The 16,969-nt window shown below is 40.7% G+C and overlaps 1 protein-coding gene across 4 annotated transcripts in view; it reads right to left on the minus strand.

Annotated features, from left to right (window-relative positions):
• The window catches only part of LOC102457357 (uncharacterized), an 86,319-nt gene that overhangs the window by 12,285 nt on the left and 57,065 nt on the right, over positions 1-16,969 (minus strand). For all 4 annotated transcript variants that reach the window (XR_016350445.1, XM_089781255.1, XM_089781254.1 and 1 more), the window contains exons 7-9: positions 16,190-16,406; positions 7,226-7,434; positions 6,175-6,247 (exon numbers count right to left, since the gene is read on the minus strand). Coding sequence is in view for 3 of the 4 variants with exons in the window: in XM_089781255.1 (XP_089637381.1) it covers positions 6,175-6,247; positions 7,226-7,434; positions 16,190-16,406 (499 nt within the window). In the remaining variant the exon portion in view is untranslated. The remainder of the gene's footprint in view (positions 1-6,174; positions 6,248-7,225; positions 7,435-16,189; positions 16,407-16,969) is intronic.

The following is a 16,969-nucleotide window of genomic DNA, read 5'->3' on the forward strand; positions in this document are numbered from 1 at the left end:
GTATTAAAATGCCATTACTGAGGTAACAAAACATATTTCAACACAGAGTATATATAGTATTAATGCATTTTAAAAACCAAATATCTAACTGAATTTTTATAAGGTATAGCCTCATAGAAAATTGGCATTAGTTTCATGTAACTACAGGCAAGCACCATATAATATAGATAGGACAATTCAATAAACCAACAAGGGTTTGAAAATGAGCATTAAACAGCTTAGCTAGCAATTTTATGTCGCCATTATAAGTGCCAGATGGTATTCACCCCAGAATTTTGAAGAAATGCAGATAAGAAATTGCAGAACTACTAACTTGTATGTAACCTACTGCTTAAATCAGCCACTGTATGAGATGGCTGGAGGAAAGCTAAGGTAATGCCAGTGTTTTAACAAATTACCAATTTTTGACACGAGCGAGGGAGGGAGTGCTTTAAAAAAGAGCTTTTCCAAAAAAGGCTCCAGAAGCAATTCTGGTAACCACAGGTCAGTATGCCTAACTTTAGTACCAGACAAATTGATTGAAACAATAGAAAAGAACATCATTATCAGACCATAAAGGAACTCAGTATGTTGGAGAAGAGTGAACACAGCTTTTCTAAAGGAAAATCCTCTCTCACCAATCTATTAGAATTCTTTGAGGATGTCAATAAGCATGTGGACAAGGGTGATCCAGTGGATATAATGTACCTAGACGACAGAAAGGTTATGACAAAATCCCTCACCAAAGGCTCATAAGCAAAGTAAACAGTCATGAGACTCTCTGATTAAGAGATAGGAATAATGATCAGAATAAATGGTCAGTTTTCACAGTGAAGTAAGAGTTAAATAACAAGATTCCCCCAGGATCTGTTCTAAAATCAGGGCCAATCAGCTTATTCATAAATAATCTGGAAAAAGAGGAAAACAAGAAGGTGGCAAAGTCTGCAGATGATTCAAAATTACTCAAAATAGTTAAGTTCGAAGTAGACTGGTAGCAGGGATCTCACAAAACTAGGGGATTGGGCAAGAAAATGGAAGGTGAAATTCAGTGTTGATAAATGCAAAGTAATGCCCATGGGGATACATACAAAATGATTGTGTCTAAATCAGCTGTTGTGGTCTAAATTAGCCAATGGGGTCTAAATTAGAAAGAAATCTTGGAGTCACTGTGGGCAGATCTCTCAAAACATCTGCTTAGTGTGCTGTAGCATTAAAGAACTACAGCTAGGAACCATTATGAAAGGAAAATATAATCAACCAGAAAATCTCATAATGCCACTATATAAACCCATGGTATAGCCACCCCTTGAATACTGTATGCCGTTCTGGTCACCCCATCTCAAAAAAGATATATTAGAATTGGAAAAAAATACAAAGGGCAAAAAAATGATGAGGGGTGTTAAAAAAGCTTTCATAGAAGGGGAGACCAAGACCGGGAAGGTTCATTATAGAAAAGAGAAAACCAAATGGAGATATGATAGAGGTCTATAAAATCATGGGTGTTAAGAAAGTGAATAAGTAAGTGTTATTTACCCCCTTCCCGTAACACAAGAGCCAGGGGTCACCCAGTGAAATTAATAGGCAGCAGGTATAAAACAAAAGTAAGGAAATGCTTCTTCACACAAAACACAGCTAATGTGTGGACTTTGTTTGCCAAGGGATGTTGTGACAGCCAACGGAAGGAATGGGTTCAAAAAAGAATTAGATACTTTCATAAAGAACAGGTCCACCAGTGGCTATCATACATGATGGTCAGGGATGCAACCTCTTGCTCTGGTTGTTCGTCTGAATGCCAGAAGGTGGGACTTGACAACAGGGAATGGATCTCTTGATAATTCCCATGTTCCATTTGTTCCCTTTGAAGCTAGCCACTCTCAGAAGACAGGACACTGGCTAGATGAACCATTGTTTGTAGGTTCTCACTTCTCCTATATTCCTGAACTTGCATTTATCCTCTGACCCACTATTTGTAAATGTTGCAATTGCAAGTGTAGGAAAAAGCAGGTAATTAAGAACAATATTGTTGGTTTATGCAAAAACACTGAAATGGCATAGGCCCCTGTTCTTCAAACAATGAAGCACATTTAATGATATGCACGTGAAGAGGCCCAATGACTTCAGCATGACTTTTCGTATACTTAGATCTGTGTAAGTGGGTGTAAAATTGGGGTGGAGGGCATAGCTAATAGTTCCTCTTTTACGTATGCAATAAAGCAAATTTAAAAGCAATGTCAGGGTTTGGTTGTGCTAGGACAATGGGACGTGCCTGGAATGTGATTGCTTCTCATCAATTGGAAAGTGAGGAGTGTGATAGCAGGGACAGTTATACTGCAGAATGAACAGAGGAGGCAGCATCAAGCATACTTCCACCATCCCAAGAGACTTGGAGAGCCACAGAGCAGCTGCCGGCTGGGTAGCGTGGCCCCTGCCCTACAAAGCTGAACGGCAGCCACCGGCCAGGCAGCCCTGCCCCTGCCACCTCAGCCTGGCCTAGGGCAGCCGCTGGCCTGGTAGCATGGCCCCTACTGCCCAAATCCAGCCCCAGAGAGCAGCCAGCAGCTACCCCATCCCCTGCCCTAACTCCTGCACCCCCTGTTCCTGCCCTGAGCCTCCCATCCCCTGCCCTGATTCTGTAGCCCTCAACTTCTGCAACCCTGACTCCTGCAATCCCCCACACCCTCAGCCACCTATCCTGAGCCCCCACATCTCCAAGTCCCTGCCCTGACTCTTGCTATCCCCCATACTTCCAGTCCCCTGCCCTGTAGGACCTGAGAAATGCCAGGTAAATCTCCTAGTTCCGTAAAGTAATTTTTCCAAAGCAAAATAATGAGGATTTTATTAAAAGAAATATTTCTCCCTTCTCTCTCTCTGAGGGTATGTATAGACTACATCTGTTTGTTGGAAAAAGCTACGCAAAATGTGCTCTGCATTGTGCATAGCTTTTTCTAATACTTTTGTTGGTAGAGGTTTCTCTGACATTTGGCCCATCTAGACTGGGCCAAATATCAGGAAAAAACTCTTTTTTGGAAGTCCCCTTCTTCCTCATAGAAGGAGGAATATAGGGGCTTCCGAAAGAGTGTATTCGCAAATAAAAAAAAAAAGCAGAAGAGTTTTTCCAGGATACCAGAGGTATCCCAGAAAAATTGTCTAGTCTAGAGGTACCCTGATCAGAGAGAGATCACAGATGCAGCACTCCATGAGGGCTATTGAAACAAAGTAGACTGTATACCAGCTTCAATTTATGTACCACTTTGGTAGTTAACTTTGTCACCTCAAAAAAGCAGCCATTGCTCAATTTTCCCAATTTGTAACAAATATCTTGGAGTTTCCTAAGACAATAAAGGTTTTCACATCATCCCCAGTAAAGGTTATGCAGTTTTCAGTGTGCACAAGCTAACAGAGATGTGCTGTAAAGATGTTGGATTCTGCCTGCTGATTTGGGGACATAAGCTCATTATATATTTTCTAGAATTCCTTCTACATGCCTCTGTCTTTGCATAAATGGTTAAGGGACGCAATTTAGAAGATGAAATATATGCTCCTGAAACACTTCGCTCCTTCTAATTGAAAGCGCTGAAGAGCTAGCCAGAGGGTGTCACAAAGTGGATGACTTTCATAGTGGGTACTGTTTTTGCATTGAAGTGCAAAGTACCAAATCCTGTTCTCTTTACTTCTGCTGTCCTCTTCAGCTGGACCTCTCATGTGCAAGGCTAGAATTTAGCACATGCATGCATGCATGCACGCACACACGTGCACACACAAAATCTTCCATCAAAAATTGACTGCAGTGTCTTTAAATCTTTATAAATTATCTTCAGCCCCATGGAGCATCCTTTAGCAAAGTTTATTCTCACAGGGGCTGGAAAAGGGGGCTAATTTCCCTCTGGTTCACATATTCCCTACTGTTTTGAGCACACACATGGCAGACAGAGGGTGAGGGATGAATGTGGGTAAAACTGATAATATCAGCTGAGTTATATTTTAATATATAATATTATGTGTTTGCATCTTTGCTTAGTGATTGGAAGGGGATCCTCTTTGCCCTTGATACAGACATGTAACTTACATGTTGGAGGATCGACTTCTTACCACTAAAGATAGTCAGTGCACAATGTAGAGATCTCAGATACACTTGGATAAATGCAGATTAACTCCAGTAGCAACAATTCTATTCTCTGTTGCTGTCCTATATATACGGGCATATATCTGGAATACCTCTGGTGAAGCCACTGGAGATATTCAAAATGCATACAGGCAAAACTGAATGCAGAATCTCAGCTTGATTATATTCCATTTATTAAACAATTGTAAGGTAATATATCTGGGAAACAACAGTCAGAAATCTATCCACTCAGATAAATTCTCTTGAGATTCTCCTCTGCTCATTTTGTTGTATCTACCAAAAAGAACTCAACCTACAAAAAAATGATCTAATATTTCTAGAAATATTCCATACTATGCCAGTTGGCCAATATACTTAAATAACCAACCAACATATTTATTTAACATTCAGCAGATGGACACAATATGAACATTGTGATTTTCAGTTGTACTTTTATAACTATTCAGGGGTTTTTTTTTAGAGCCAAGATTTAAACAGGTTCATGGAGTAAACACATTCCACCTTGTTTTAGCAACCAATGGCCATGCCCACTTGGATCAACATTCTTTGACATTTAAAACATCAACCTCACACTGCCTTTTTCAAGATATTTTCACTTTAAAAATACTATTTTATAGTTCAGTAAAGATTTCTAAATGCAGTTAACATACACAGGGCTAGATAGTTAACTGTTATAAATAGTCATATTGACATTGATCTGATTTACACTAATTGAGACTCTGATCCTCAGTTTGCAGCTTCAGTAAGATCATTGAAATTTTAATATTCTCTTTGGAAATATCACTAGCTTCTTTAAAGGAGAGAGAAAACTTTTGAACAACAAAAATAAGAGAGATAATGGTATTTTGACACTCACAGGGGCAGACACTTTGCCACATGAATTGCCACAACTACATTAAAGCCAAGGATTTGCTTCACAGCTATTGCCTAGCATTCTATAATTTCAAATATCTGTTATGGAGTCTTGCATTGTTATTATCATTAATATGAAGTGTGGTAGCACGTCAGAGCCATACTCATGTACCTGAGACCCATTGTGCTAGGTACTACATAAAACACATATTCTTACAGCTCTAACGTTCTTTTTTTATTGTTTGAAGTTTGTGATTCTCCATACTTGGAGAAAAGGGCTACTCTTGTGTTTAACCATAAGTAAAACAGCTGGTCATGCTACTTGAAAAAAAAAAGATTAACAACATTATAAATGCATTGTTGAAGAAATATTTAAAGTTACTATGTAATAAACTGAACAGAATGTCATAGAATGTCAGACTGGGCACAGTAAAAATAAATGTTATTCCCTAGGAAAATAAAAAGACTGCATATTTATGTAACATTCAGCAGATGGGGATGATATTAATATAGGGCTTTTCTTGTTGTACTTTTATAGCTACTAGATTTTCTTGTCTAACTTGGTAACCCAAGGCGCCATTTGATTTTTGGATTTGGACAATACTGCAACAGATGTCCAGACCAATAAAATAAATTCCTAAAGGGCCATGCTTAATTTGTGTAATTGATCAATTTTTGTTACATGGGCTTCAGTTCACCGCCATGTAACTGCTTCCCAGATTAGCTCAGCAGTTGGGATTTCATTCCATATGTTCCAACAATAGTTTATTGGCTCTTTGACGACCTGCGGATACAGCAGTGTTAGTAGAGACACCTGTTGGTGATGAAATGAAATATACCAACTCGTATTGCTGTTAAGGCTGAAGTGAAGAGCTTTTGGGTAGACTGTAAACACGAGCAAGGCACAGGTTTCTGAAATGTTATACATTGTGCTCAGATTAATGGGAATTGTACCAGCACCTTTCTTTCATAATTAATGTGTCAGTCTCGAGGAGGGCAACTTCACCTTTTCTATAAAAAAATAGTAATATGTGCTTTAAAATATGGAGGACAGATAAATGTTGAAAAATGATATCAATAAAAATTTTGTAGTACATTTTCCCCTAATACAAAATGTCAGTGATTTACTCCTTCCCAATACAGGTTTAATTGATTCAAATAGCATTGGTAGTAATTAAAATATGGATTCTGAAGCACAACTGTTAGATCTCATCACTCACCTATTAAACTTGCCATAGATGCTGTGTTAATTATCTTCCCATATCCTTGCTTCAGCATAATGCGGCCTGCAGCCTGTGACAGAAATTAAAGGAAAGACCAGTGACCCCTTTTGTGATTGTGCTAATAATTACATGATAATAAATTAGTCTTCACTTTTCAGAAGAGTTTATGGATTTCTTTTAAAGTGCAAGATATAAAAATTTGATATAAAATGGCTGATGCAGAAAAATTTCTATCGTCATTTTAATTCAGCTACTGTGTTGCCAAAATTTTCTAAAGGTGAGTAATAAGATCTAGTGCCTTTACTGTTGAGCACTCAAACTGATACTCCAGAGAAGAATCTGATTTTTAGGACGTTTTGAGCACCCACCCTCTGAGAATCGGGTCACTTTTTAAGGTGTCTACTGGACACCCAGTGATTGCTTGCTACTTTTTTATAATCTTGGCCTAAATGTATACCTGATTCACAGCATCATAAGAATTGATTTGGGGTTTTTTATTTTAGTTTGGTTTGGTTTTTTTTTTGTTGTTTTTTTGTTTTTTTACAATTTCAGCAGATTATACCAATGTTTATTTTCAAATATTTTTAAATTTGTTTATTTTAATTTTCACAGATGTGGAAAATTCAGCGGAGGGAGAGGGGAATACAATTTGTCAATGAGAGCAAGCATTAAACTCCAAAAAGTCAAAGATGAATAACCATTAAAACACAAAACTGTCAACATCATATGTCAAAATATACAAAGAAAATATCCTCAATATCTAAAAAAGTCTGCAGTCAGCATTTTTCTTACTTTGGTAAATTTCAGTTGTTAGGGGAAAAAAAATGTCTATCGGTTTATATGTGAAATTGATGTTTACCCACATTTCCTAATAAAAAACTAATCATCCTAAGCCTACAGATACATAACCAAATTATTGTTAACACTAATATACAATCAATTTTATGATAATAATTAGCAACAAGAATATCAGTAAACCTCTGGGTAAGTCAGATGCTCAGAAAACAACCACATTTTCATGGAAAAGAGTACAGATCCTCCTACTTACTTGGCAGCACAAAAACAAGCCTCGTAAATTAACATTAAAAGTTTTGTCCCATTCTTCTAGTGAAGTGTCTTCACTTGCAGAATTCATGTTAATTCCAGCATTGTTACAGGCAATATGAACTGTGCCCCACCTAGCTACAATCACATCAAGAATCCTTTGTACATCCTCAGGTTTGCTTACATCTGCTGCCAATGCCATGCTTTTTATCCCTACATTAAAATGAGATGGATAAAACAAAGAGAGGCCTTCACATAAAACAAGGTATCATTTCTTGTGTAACTATCTACTAATTCTTCAAAAACAATAAACCATTTCATCACTACTCCACTGATTACAGCAAATTATATGCTATTTTTGAAAGCATGTTGCATAGGGGAATGAATCTTTTAAAAAGTTCCTAAGTTTAACTTTTGTATACTACACACACTGTCCTCTAGCACACAACTTACTTAAAATCAGAGTTCTTTGCCTCCTCAAGTGAATGAATCTTTGAATACTGCACCATCTTCTGGTCAAAAGTCTAACTGCAGCATAGGAGCTAAAGTGATGGACATTCTAACAATTTTATGTGTGTTAGGGATCAAAAAGTGTATCACTAGAGCCCCGTGCAGATACAAAATTGGTATCCACATATGCAGATGTGGGTACCTGTGCATATAATGCAGATATCCACTAATTTTCAGGGATCTAAATACAAAATTTGTATTTGTGTCCACATTCATGTCCTTGAAAATGATCCATGGATATCTGCATTCATATCTGCAGATGCAGATATAAAGCAGATATCCACAAATTTGCAGGATTTCATGCATCACCTTCCAATGATGGTTACTAGTTCATAAACAACATAAAACAGAGGAATATTTTATCTGTTGAGTTACAAGATATTTTTACAGCGAACTTCAGATGTCACAGAAATCAAATTGAGTTTTCAGCCAAACTGATTTCGAACATCAGGCTTTTAGAGATTGGAGTATACATATTTCTGTAATGCATAATGGTGTATGATGCAAAAGTTATCCAAAGCTATAGTTGTGATTTCAACACAAAAATCTAAATATTCAGAGTTATGGCTTTCATAGTAACAAATCCATCATGGCTCCTTGTTAAAACACAAAAGTTAATATCATTAGTAAATAACTGAAAAAGAACCCTATGGACGTGAAAAGTGACAGATACATCTGCATTTGCATCAACAAATCTGTGTATTTTGTCTTTTGCACATGTACCATCTCAACTGGAAGTTGCCCCAGATTAGATTTTGCATTTCTTTTTTAATACTGCACATGCTGGAAAGCTCAGTTTTAATTAAAATGTGGACCCTTATTATTTTTTTAAGTCGATGAAATGACAAATGTGCTTAAAGGTAAGCATGTGCCCCAGTGTTCTGTTTGACTGGGAATTAATTCATAGGAGTGTAGGCAGCCATTAGAGCTATAACACAGATCAGTCATCTAGGAGCAAGAAACAAAGGATGGGGAGAAGTTACATATTATAAACAGGATCCTAACAGAGCTGCTGTCATGTGGTTTATTAATAAAAATAGGAATGAGTCAATAACTGAAAATGAGTGATATATGTCAAAAAGGAAAATGTATAGTCTTTTTCCAAGAAGAAATGTTTTAATGTGTCTTCTGGAGCATTTTAGGAAAGCCCACAGGGGTTTTTTGTTGGGGAAGGGGGGCTCCAGCCTCAGCAAGAGAGACACAAAGAGACAGACATCTGCAGCTTTACATAGTAACACTGAGTGGATCAAGAAGTGGACTTTTGCTGACAACATCAGATTTCTAGTCCCAGCACTGCCACTGGCCACTGTACCTTGGGTCAGTCACTCTCACTGTTTGTGCCTCCATTTCCCCATCTGTAAAATGGGGATAAGGATATTGGCATCCTTTGTTAAGTGCTTTGAGAGCTATAGATGGAAATGCCCTGTTTACCAGCTAGATGCTATTAATAATGATTATTGTTATTAACCTTTATTTCAACAGTGCTGGCCGAAGATGTAGAGAACGCCACGAGGTTTCTGACCCTTGCAGAAATAACACAACCTTAACACCACTTTTAAAACCAGCATCTTCCAACATAGCAACAGACACTGGGATAAAGTCATAGAAGTGACTTCTCAAAACCCTCAGCTCAGCTGCCCCCAAAGCTTGTGGAAGCCTAAACTTGCTCAGCCCCTACATTTTAGCAGCAAAAGTTCCCTAGGTGCCTGTATTTCTGCCAGTGGACAGGCACAGGTGTATGGCAGCCTGGCACCAGGCATCTGGACAGCTGTGTCCCAGAGTGATGCATGAACTTGGAGGGGGAAAAAATAATCAGCCTTCCTTCACCTCATGCACCCGTGCGACATGATCCTGTAAGAGCACCCAGAACTTGCCTGCTGGATCCAGTCATGCCCCTGCCTGAGAAATTAAACAAAATAACCAAGAATGAACCACAATTCCTGGTCCCTCATGTCTTGTAGCCCAGGGTATGTCTACACTACCCTCCTAATTCGAACTAGGAGGGTAATGTAGGCATACCGCACTTGCAAATGAAGCCCGGGATTTGAATTTCCCGGGCTTCATTTGCATTAAGCCGGCCGGTGCCATTTTTAAATGCCGGCAGTTCGAACCCCGTGCCGCACGGCTACACGCGGCACGGAGTAGCTAGTTCGGATTAGGCTTCCTAATCCGAACTAGCTGTACTCCTCATTCCACGAGGAGTACAGCTAGTTCGGATTAGGAAGCCTAATCCGAACTAGCTACTCCGTGCTGCGTGTAACCGCGCGGCACGGGGTTCGAACTGCCGGCATTTAAAAATGGCGCCGGCCGGCTTCATGCAAATGAAGCCCGGGAAATTCAAATCCCGGGCTTCATTTGCAAGTGCGGTATGCCTACATTACCCTCCTAGTTCGAATTAGGAGGGTAGTGTAGACATACCCCCAGTGGTTGGTACTCCCCTGGGATAGAGAGGTTGTGGTTCACATCCCCCTCTACCTGAGACATAGGAGGTATTTCAATTGGAGTCGGATGCCTTTCAGGTGACTGTCCTAACCACTGGGTTAGGGACTGTTCCAATGGGAATAGGGCCCCTCAGCCTCTCCCATTGAAAATGACCCACTGTGGCTAAATAATTGTAAAAGCTTGTTGGTGTGAAGCTCTTGGGCCTCGCAGGTGAGGACTCTACCTACCAGTCTACATAGTTACTCTTGGGCTTGCTCTTAGTCTCAGAATAGCAGAATATCCCCTAGACCAGAGATAAAGGCACTCGCCTGAGAGCTGGCAAAGCCCACTTCAAATCCCTTCTCCCCCTGACGCAAAGCAGGGATTTGAACCAGGGCTCTCCCACACCCCCAGGTGCACACCCTAACCATTGGGTTAAACGTTAAAGAGAGGATCGCCCGCCCCAGCTTTTTGCTAAAATGGCTTGGTAGCTAGCACCAATGAGGATTTGCAGAGAATCCCTAGTAGAGACAGGTGCCTGCCTGCAGCTGGACTTAGATGACTATCTCTGAGAGAGGGCAGGTCTTCACATACATCCTACTGAGTGCCCTCTCCCACGGGCTAAATTAGCAACTCTTAACCTAGACTGCTGGCTTTTCTCTGTACACTTCTGAGGAGCCTCTCTTTTCCCATTAAGTGTGTATGGAGGCTAGGCACCAAACTCAGGCTCTGCGAATTCCAGTCTAGATACTGAAAAGTTATGTGGGTTGACATTCAGCCTTACCCTACCCAAATTTCTTTGTGAATCTAGCCCATTAGTCCTGCTCCCAAACCTACCTACACCACACATGGCAAATTTGTAAGAAGAGGGGAACTTACCTATCTCCAGGGCTTGACAAACTGCAGCGAGAGCTACTTGCCAGCTCTGAACCATATATGTGCCAGTCTGAATGGGGCACATGGAGCAACTGTCTGAGTGGAAACAGCAGTTTGTTAAGCCCTGCCTATCTCATAGAGCTGAAAGGGACCTTGAGAGGTCATCAAGTCCAATCCCCTACCCTTATGGCAGGACCAAGCACCATCCCTGACAGATTTTCCCCAGATCCCTAAACGGCCCTCCCAAAGATTGAACTCACAACCCTGGGTTTAGCAGGCCAATGCTCAAACAACGGAGCTATCCCTCTCCCTTTTTAAATGAAACTTTTTAAATGAAAAATCTCCCCCCTCAACGTTCAGGTAACTCTCAAGAGGAAAAAGTGTTTTTATGCAACTTTCCTAAAACTTAATTTCTGAGTGGTGATAACTTAGATGGGGTGCTTCTCCTGAAGAAACCGAAGTAGTTAGGGTAGAATAGATGATTAAATGGTATATTTTGTCCTTAAAAATCTATGAAATTTCTAGCTGTTATGTCAGCACAGCAGGAACCAGTGAAAAATGTCTACTTCAAAACAATATATATTCTTTTATACATTGTATCTGATGAGTACACTGAAAATAACCAACATTATCTAACATTTCCACGCACTCCTAAATTGTCTTCTATGTTTGTAAAAAAAATGGTGTTATTTACACCTCTTTAATCCGGCAACCCTGTGAAAAAGGATATGCCGGATTAAAGATGTTGCTGGCCTAGGGAGGGTGCTGCAGAATCTGGGTGTGAGAGGGATGGGAATGGAGTACTTACCTGACACCCTTCCTGGGTGCACATGTGGCTCCCCACCCCATGCCACTATGGGAGCAGCAGGGGAAGCGCGTTGCTGCTCTGCCATTCCCCCATCTGGAGGCAGGGAGAGCAGCAGCACATAGCTGCTTTCTCCTCCATACTGTGGGTGTTCCTGGATTTGGGACACCTAGAATGCGGAGGTTCCATTGTACTATAATCTTTCCATTTTGGACTGTCCATTGCCCTATGCTGGTTTGTCTCAAACCTTACTATATATGTAGCAAAACATAAACACATCCCTCTGCTATCGCTCATCCTGCAATCCGATCTGTAGCGATGGACCTCTGTGATTATGCAGACACTGACTGATTGGATGGAGATCCAGCTGCACAGATAAGACTGCAGAATCGAGACCTTAGCTTCTATTCATAGATATAAAGAAGATTTTTTTTCCTCTAGAGTTCCTGCCATTTTACACTCCACAGAATCTCAAAATCATTTTCACCACTTTTTTTTGCAACATTTCCAGCATTCCACCTCCACTAGAACACATTGCTAGTGTTCCTTCCCCCCTCTGCCTAAAATAAAAAGTGCTTCGCAACAAAATGAAATGTTCTGGTTGTGAATAACAGGTATTCCTGTTAATACCTGTGATGTTCTGGTTGTGAATAACAGGTATTAATAATTATGGTCCCTTATCAAAATCACACCCAAATTCAGGAAATAAAGTGGCTAATATGTGTACCTCTCAGGATTGCACATGTATACCTCCCATTAAATTTAACAGAACTTGTACACATGCATCAGTGAGAGAATAGTCCCTCTTTAGGTTCACAAACAATTAAGCAGCTCTGTTTTCCTCGGGTATGTATCCCCAGCTGTGATTAATGCTAATGGGAGTGATATGTGAGAATACAGAGAAGGAATGAAATGTGGTTAGGAATTAAAAATAGTTTATCAAATGCAGACAGAAATAATCAAATCCATTAAATGGCTCTATAGCCTGGAAGAGTAAAGAAACTGGACTTTTCACTTCTTACAATAATATATTAAAAGAAAATTTAATAAAACAATAAATGGTCCTGTAGCACTTTAGAGACTAACAAAAAAAAAGGACATTATCATGAGCTTTTGTGGGCACAACCCACTTCTTCAGATGAGTGGAGCAAGGGACAGAGAGAGGCAGCACAGAAAACCCAAAATATAAAGCAGGGAGAGGAGAAAAAAAATTGTCAGTTATAGTGTACATGCTAGATGAAGCTAATTGAGTGGGTTGTAAATGTCCAATACTTAGCTTTTGATGTCATTTGGGTGTTGACTATAATGGCCCATCCAGTTAATGTCTAAAAGAAAATTAAACTCTTAAAAATATAGTCTTAAAGTGGTAGCTTAGTTCTGAGCCTATTAATCCAAGACAATTCAGAGTTAAGGCCAACACCATCTATTTGAGTCTATTTCAGATGCTGTAGACATTTGTTCAGTTGTGTAATTTCAAGCATCTAAACAGCCTCCATTGATTCTTCTCATTCAACACCTGTGAGGACAGCAGGACTTCTCCGATGCATGAAGTTATTCATGGGGACATTCTGAGGGTTGGGGGCCCTAAATTGTACATTATGGGTCAGTGTACTGCAGAATTCTCTCAAAGACCTAGGTACGGTATATGTAATGTCACCAAACTCCAGTTATTGGTGAGCAAGACTGAACCTGGGACCACTGGAACTAAACGTATGAGCCTCTAGTAAATGAGTTAAAATCCGTGTGACTATTAGCAAAGATTATAGCAGGCTCATCAGTCTCCAGCTGGGTTAGGTGCCACTAAAGGAGGACAGAATACCATGTGAAACACATATGGGTTACACAGGCATTGCACTTGCAACAGTTTCCATTGTGGAATTACTATGCAGAGTTCATGGAAACAGCTTTCAGGTTAAACTAGCTGGACACAGCTGGAAAGCAGTGAAACACCTGATTTATTCCTCAGTCTTATTACATGTGTGTCCAATCCCTAGCATGATCCAAGTACTGGGGCTGCTATGTTGCTATCTCTAAAACTCATTCTGGGGTAACAACGTTACCAATGAAGGCAGCAAAATGTTCCTTGACACTGAATGCACAAACTATGCAAATGTAAGGCACTCTTGTAATTGGAAACCTCATTGAAAGATTCCGAAAAGCTCAATCAGATGATGATGTAGGGCTGTGTTTTGCAGCCTTTCAAGTGGGTGATTCGTTAATTGAAAATCAAAAACGGTCATGACTTCCTTCCATTTTACTATAAAATAAAAGTAAAAGATGCGTTGATAGTAAATCTGTGGGATTTACACAAGAGCAGAGCTGGTCAGAACATTTCCAACCAAATTTATTTTCATCTAAATATTCGTTTCATCAACACCAAAATGTGTCACAGAGGCATATTGATTTTGATGAAGTTTTCAGTGGAAAGGTTAGTGGGATCCAGGATGGACTCTTCTGATGACTTCTGAGAGAGAGATTGAACATGTGATCTTTTTGACTGCAAAATGGACATCTGGGCACAATTCATTTTTGCAACAACTTTAACTTTTTTTGTTTGTTTGTTTGTTTTCATTCCAATGCAGATCAAAAACAAAATGTCAGCACTTCCAAGTTGTTATGAAACAGAATGGGCATCCTCCAGTGAGCTCTGTTTGAAATGCGTGAGCCTCTAGTGCATGAGTACTGTAACTGTTCTGCAGAAGCAGCACAGTTGGTTGCAATCCTGGTTGTGAAAAGTGCATTCACAATTTTCTTTTTAGAAGGCAAATTTCTACTCCAGCTTTTGCACCCCAGAAAGGCTAACCAACATTTTTTCTGCAGTAGTGCATGGTCTAGTCCTGCATCCATTTACACCAGTACTAGACTATGGGCCCAGATGGTAGTGTCTTGCTTTCCTGAATGAAGCTACATCTTTGATGGCATTGAAGGATCCCACATAGCAGAAGGATTGGATGTACTTTCACAAGAGGAATTAGAAAATGAGTGATACTTCATTTCTTTTCTCATTAAAACTCTATTTCCAATTGTCTGTGTTTCCTTCCTGAATACAGCTTAGCTTTATCACATTGGCAAATGTCTTGGGAGAGGAATTAAATTGGATGTCCTATTTTAGAAATAAAAACACAAAATGTAAGTGGTTTGGTAGAAGTTTTCACCTATGGGGGGGGATTTTATTTGTGATGTATGCCAGTCTTGCGTATTAATATCTCACCTCTCTGCTTTTCACTCATGTGTGTTTTGAAGAGCCAATGCTTTCAAAAATGGCTTCTAGTGATTTTGGGTGTCTCTAAAAAGAGCTGCACCCAAAAATTAACAGGATAGATTTTAAGAAAGTGCTGGATAGCTAGCCTCTGAAAAATCAAGACTTTTCACTGTGTCCCAAGTTTGGGACTCAAAATCAAGCACTCCTGAAAATCTCGTTTTAAGTATATTTATGTCTGGCATAATCTTTGAAGTTACATGTAACTAGCTGGTACCCATTAAAATTTCAGGCATGATCCGTGTTGCTTCTCTTTGGCTTCTCCCCTAACCCTCTCCTTGTTTCTGTCCTGTGAATGGATCATTCCTGAATGATGGCTACTCTATGATGCAGTGAGGGGAAGTAAAGTCACACAGAAAGGGCCAGCACCAAATCCTACAGCCTTTTCTCAGGCAAAACCCTCTTTGAAACTAATGGGCTCTGAACAAGGACAGAAGAGTTTGCCCCATGACTATTAGATCTACAGAAGACCAATGCATGTCATAAGAAATATGACCCTATGCACCTCTGTTGTGTTGTGGCTGCATGATAGGTTGAGTGTGTGAAAGGAGAAGCTGTGGGTGGGGTATGGTAAAGGGCTGTAGGAGTGTCCTTTGTTACTTAAGTCTTAAATACCTTTGTTGCCGCATGACATAATGTATGGAACACCTCTTTTTCTGGCTGATGGATGTGTATTAGGGAGCACTTATTAATAAAAAACTGCTATTCTCTTTGCCTGTTAGTCATGGATCATTGTATGCTGTTTTTCCTCCAGGTACTCTGGATAAATAGTTTTACATGAGGTCATTTGCTTTCCTGGTGGCACTTACTCTATGAGGTAACACAAGCAGGCAACGTGACATTGGCTATTGCTTGCTGGGGCAATGCTAAGATGCTGCATGAGTCAATCACTCTCTCCGGACTGCAGCATCCGTGTGCCATTTGGCAATTCTTTGCTTTGTTATTTGACTGATGCTGCACCAAAACTCGATGCAAGTAATTCTCCAACAAGCTACCAGAACCACTGAAAATAACAAAGCCCACTGAGCTAGCAGGCAGGGACGTACACTGCAGAAGTGCAGGTAGAAGAGTATTCAGAGACTCCGTCCATGGCTTACCTTTCAGGCTAAGCTCCTCGGCGACCCCTTCTGCCTTCGGAAGCACCAGATCCACAACTACTACCTTAGCACCTGCTTCCCCCAATGCATGAGCAAAGGCTCTTCCTATCCCCTGGCCTCCACCTGTTACGTAGGCCACTTTGCCATCCAAACGCAGGCGATCAAGGATGCGACATCTGTTGTGGCCCCAAAAGACGTCATCTTTCACCACTGCTTTCTGGAGCAAAATAGCACAATGCACTGAGGGTCAAAAGTCAGTTATCTTCAGCCCATTAGCCTTCCTTCCCCTCCCCCTCCCCACGAATGCTCAGGTGTATTGGGGGGAGGGGAAAGAAGCCAGGAGCTGTTCCTTGGCTTCCTGCCCCTTTACTTTGTTCAAGAAGGTGGGATTGAATCTCTTCGGTGAAACCCAAATGCCAGCAAGGCTAACTGCTCCCGAGGGGCTACAGAGGGGCCACACCAGAAGGCAAAATGGCTGCGCTGATGAAAACGTCAATGACTGCTCCAGTTACACAACTCTAGCCTGGCACGCTTCCCAGTGGATTCCCTTGCATGCCTGGGGGCAGTGTGAATGTCAAAGGCGTAACACCCCCAAACGACTCCAGAAGCAAAACCCCTCCACTGTGGCTATATCTGTGGCCGGCCTGAGCAAGTGGAGTTGGCCTCTCGGAGGCTAGCCTGAGGAGATGTTTTACAGCAGTGCCAATGGGGGAATGGGAGGCGACAGCTATCACGGGCCCCCAGGCGAGATGAGGGGGGCTTCAGGGGAAAGGGGCAGGG

Source organism: Pelodiscus sinensis, chromosome 11, assembly GCF_052426305.1.
Source record: "Pelodiscus sinensis isolate ZL-2025 chromosome 11, ASM5242630v1, whole genome shotgun sequence".
Classification (NCBI taxonomy): Eukaryota; Metazoa; Chordata; order Testudines; family Trionychidae; genus Pelodiscus; species Pelodiscus sinensis.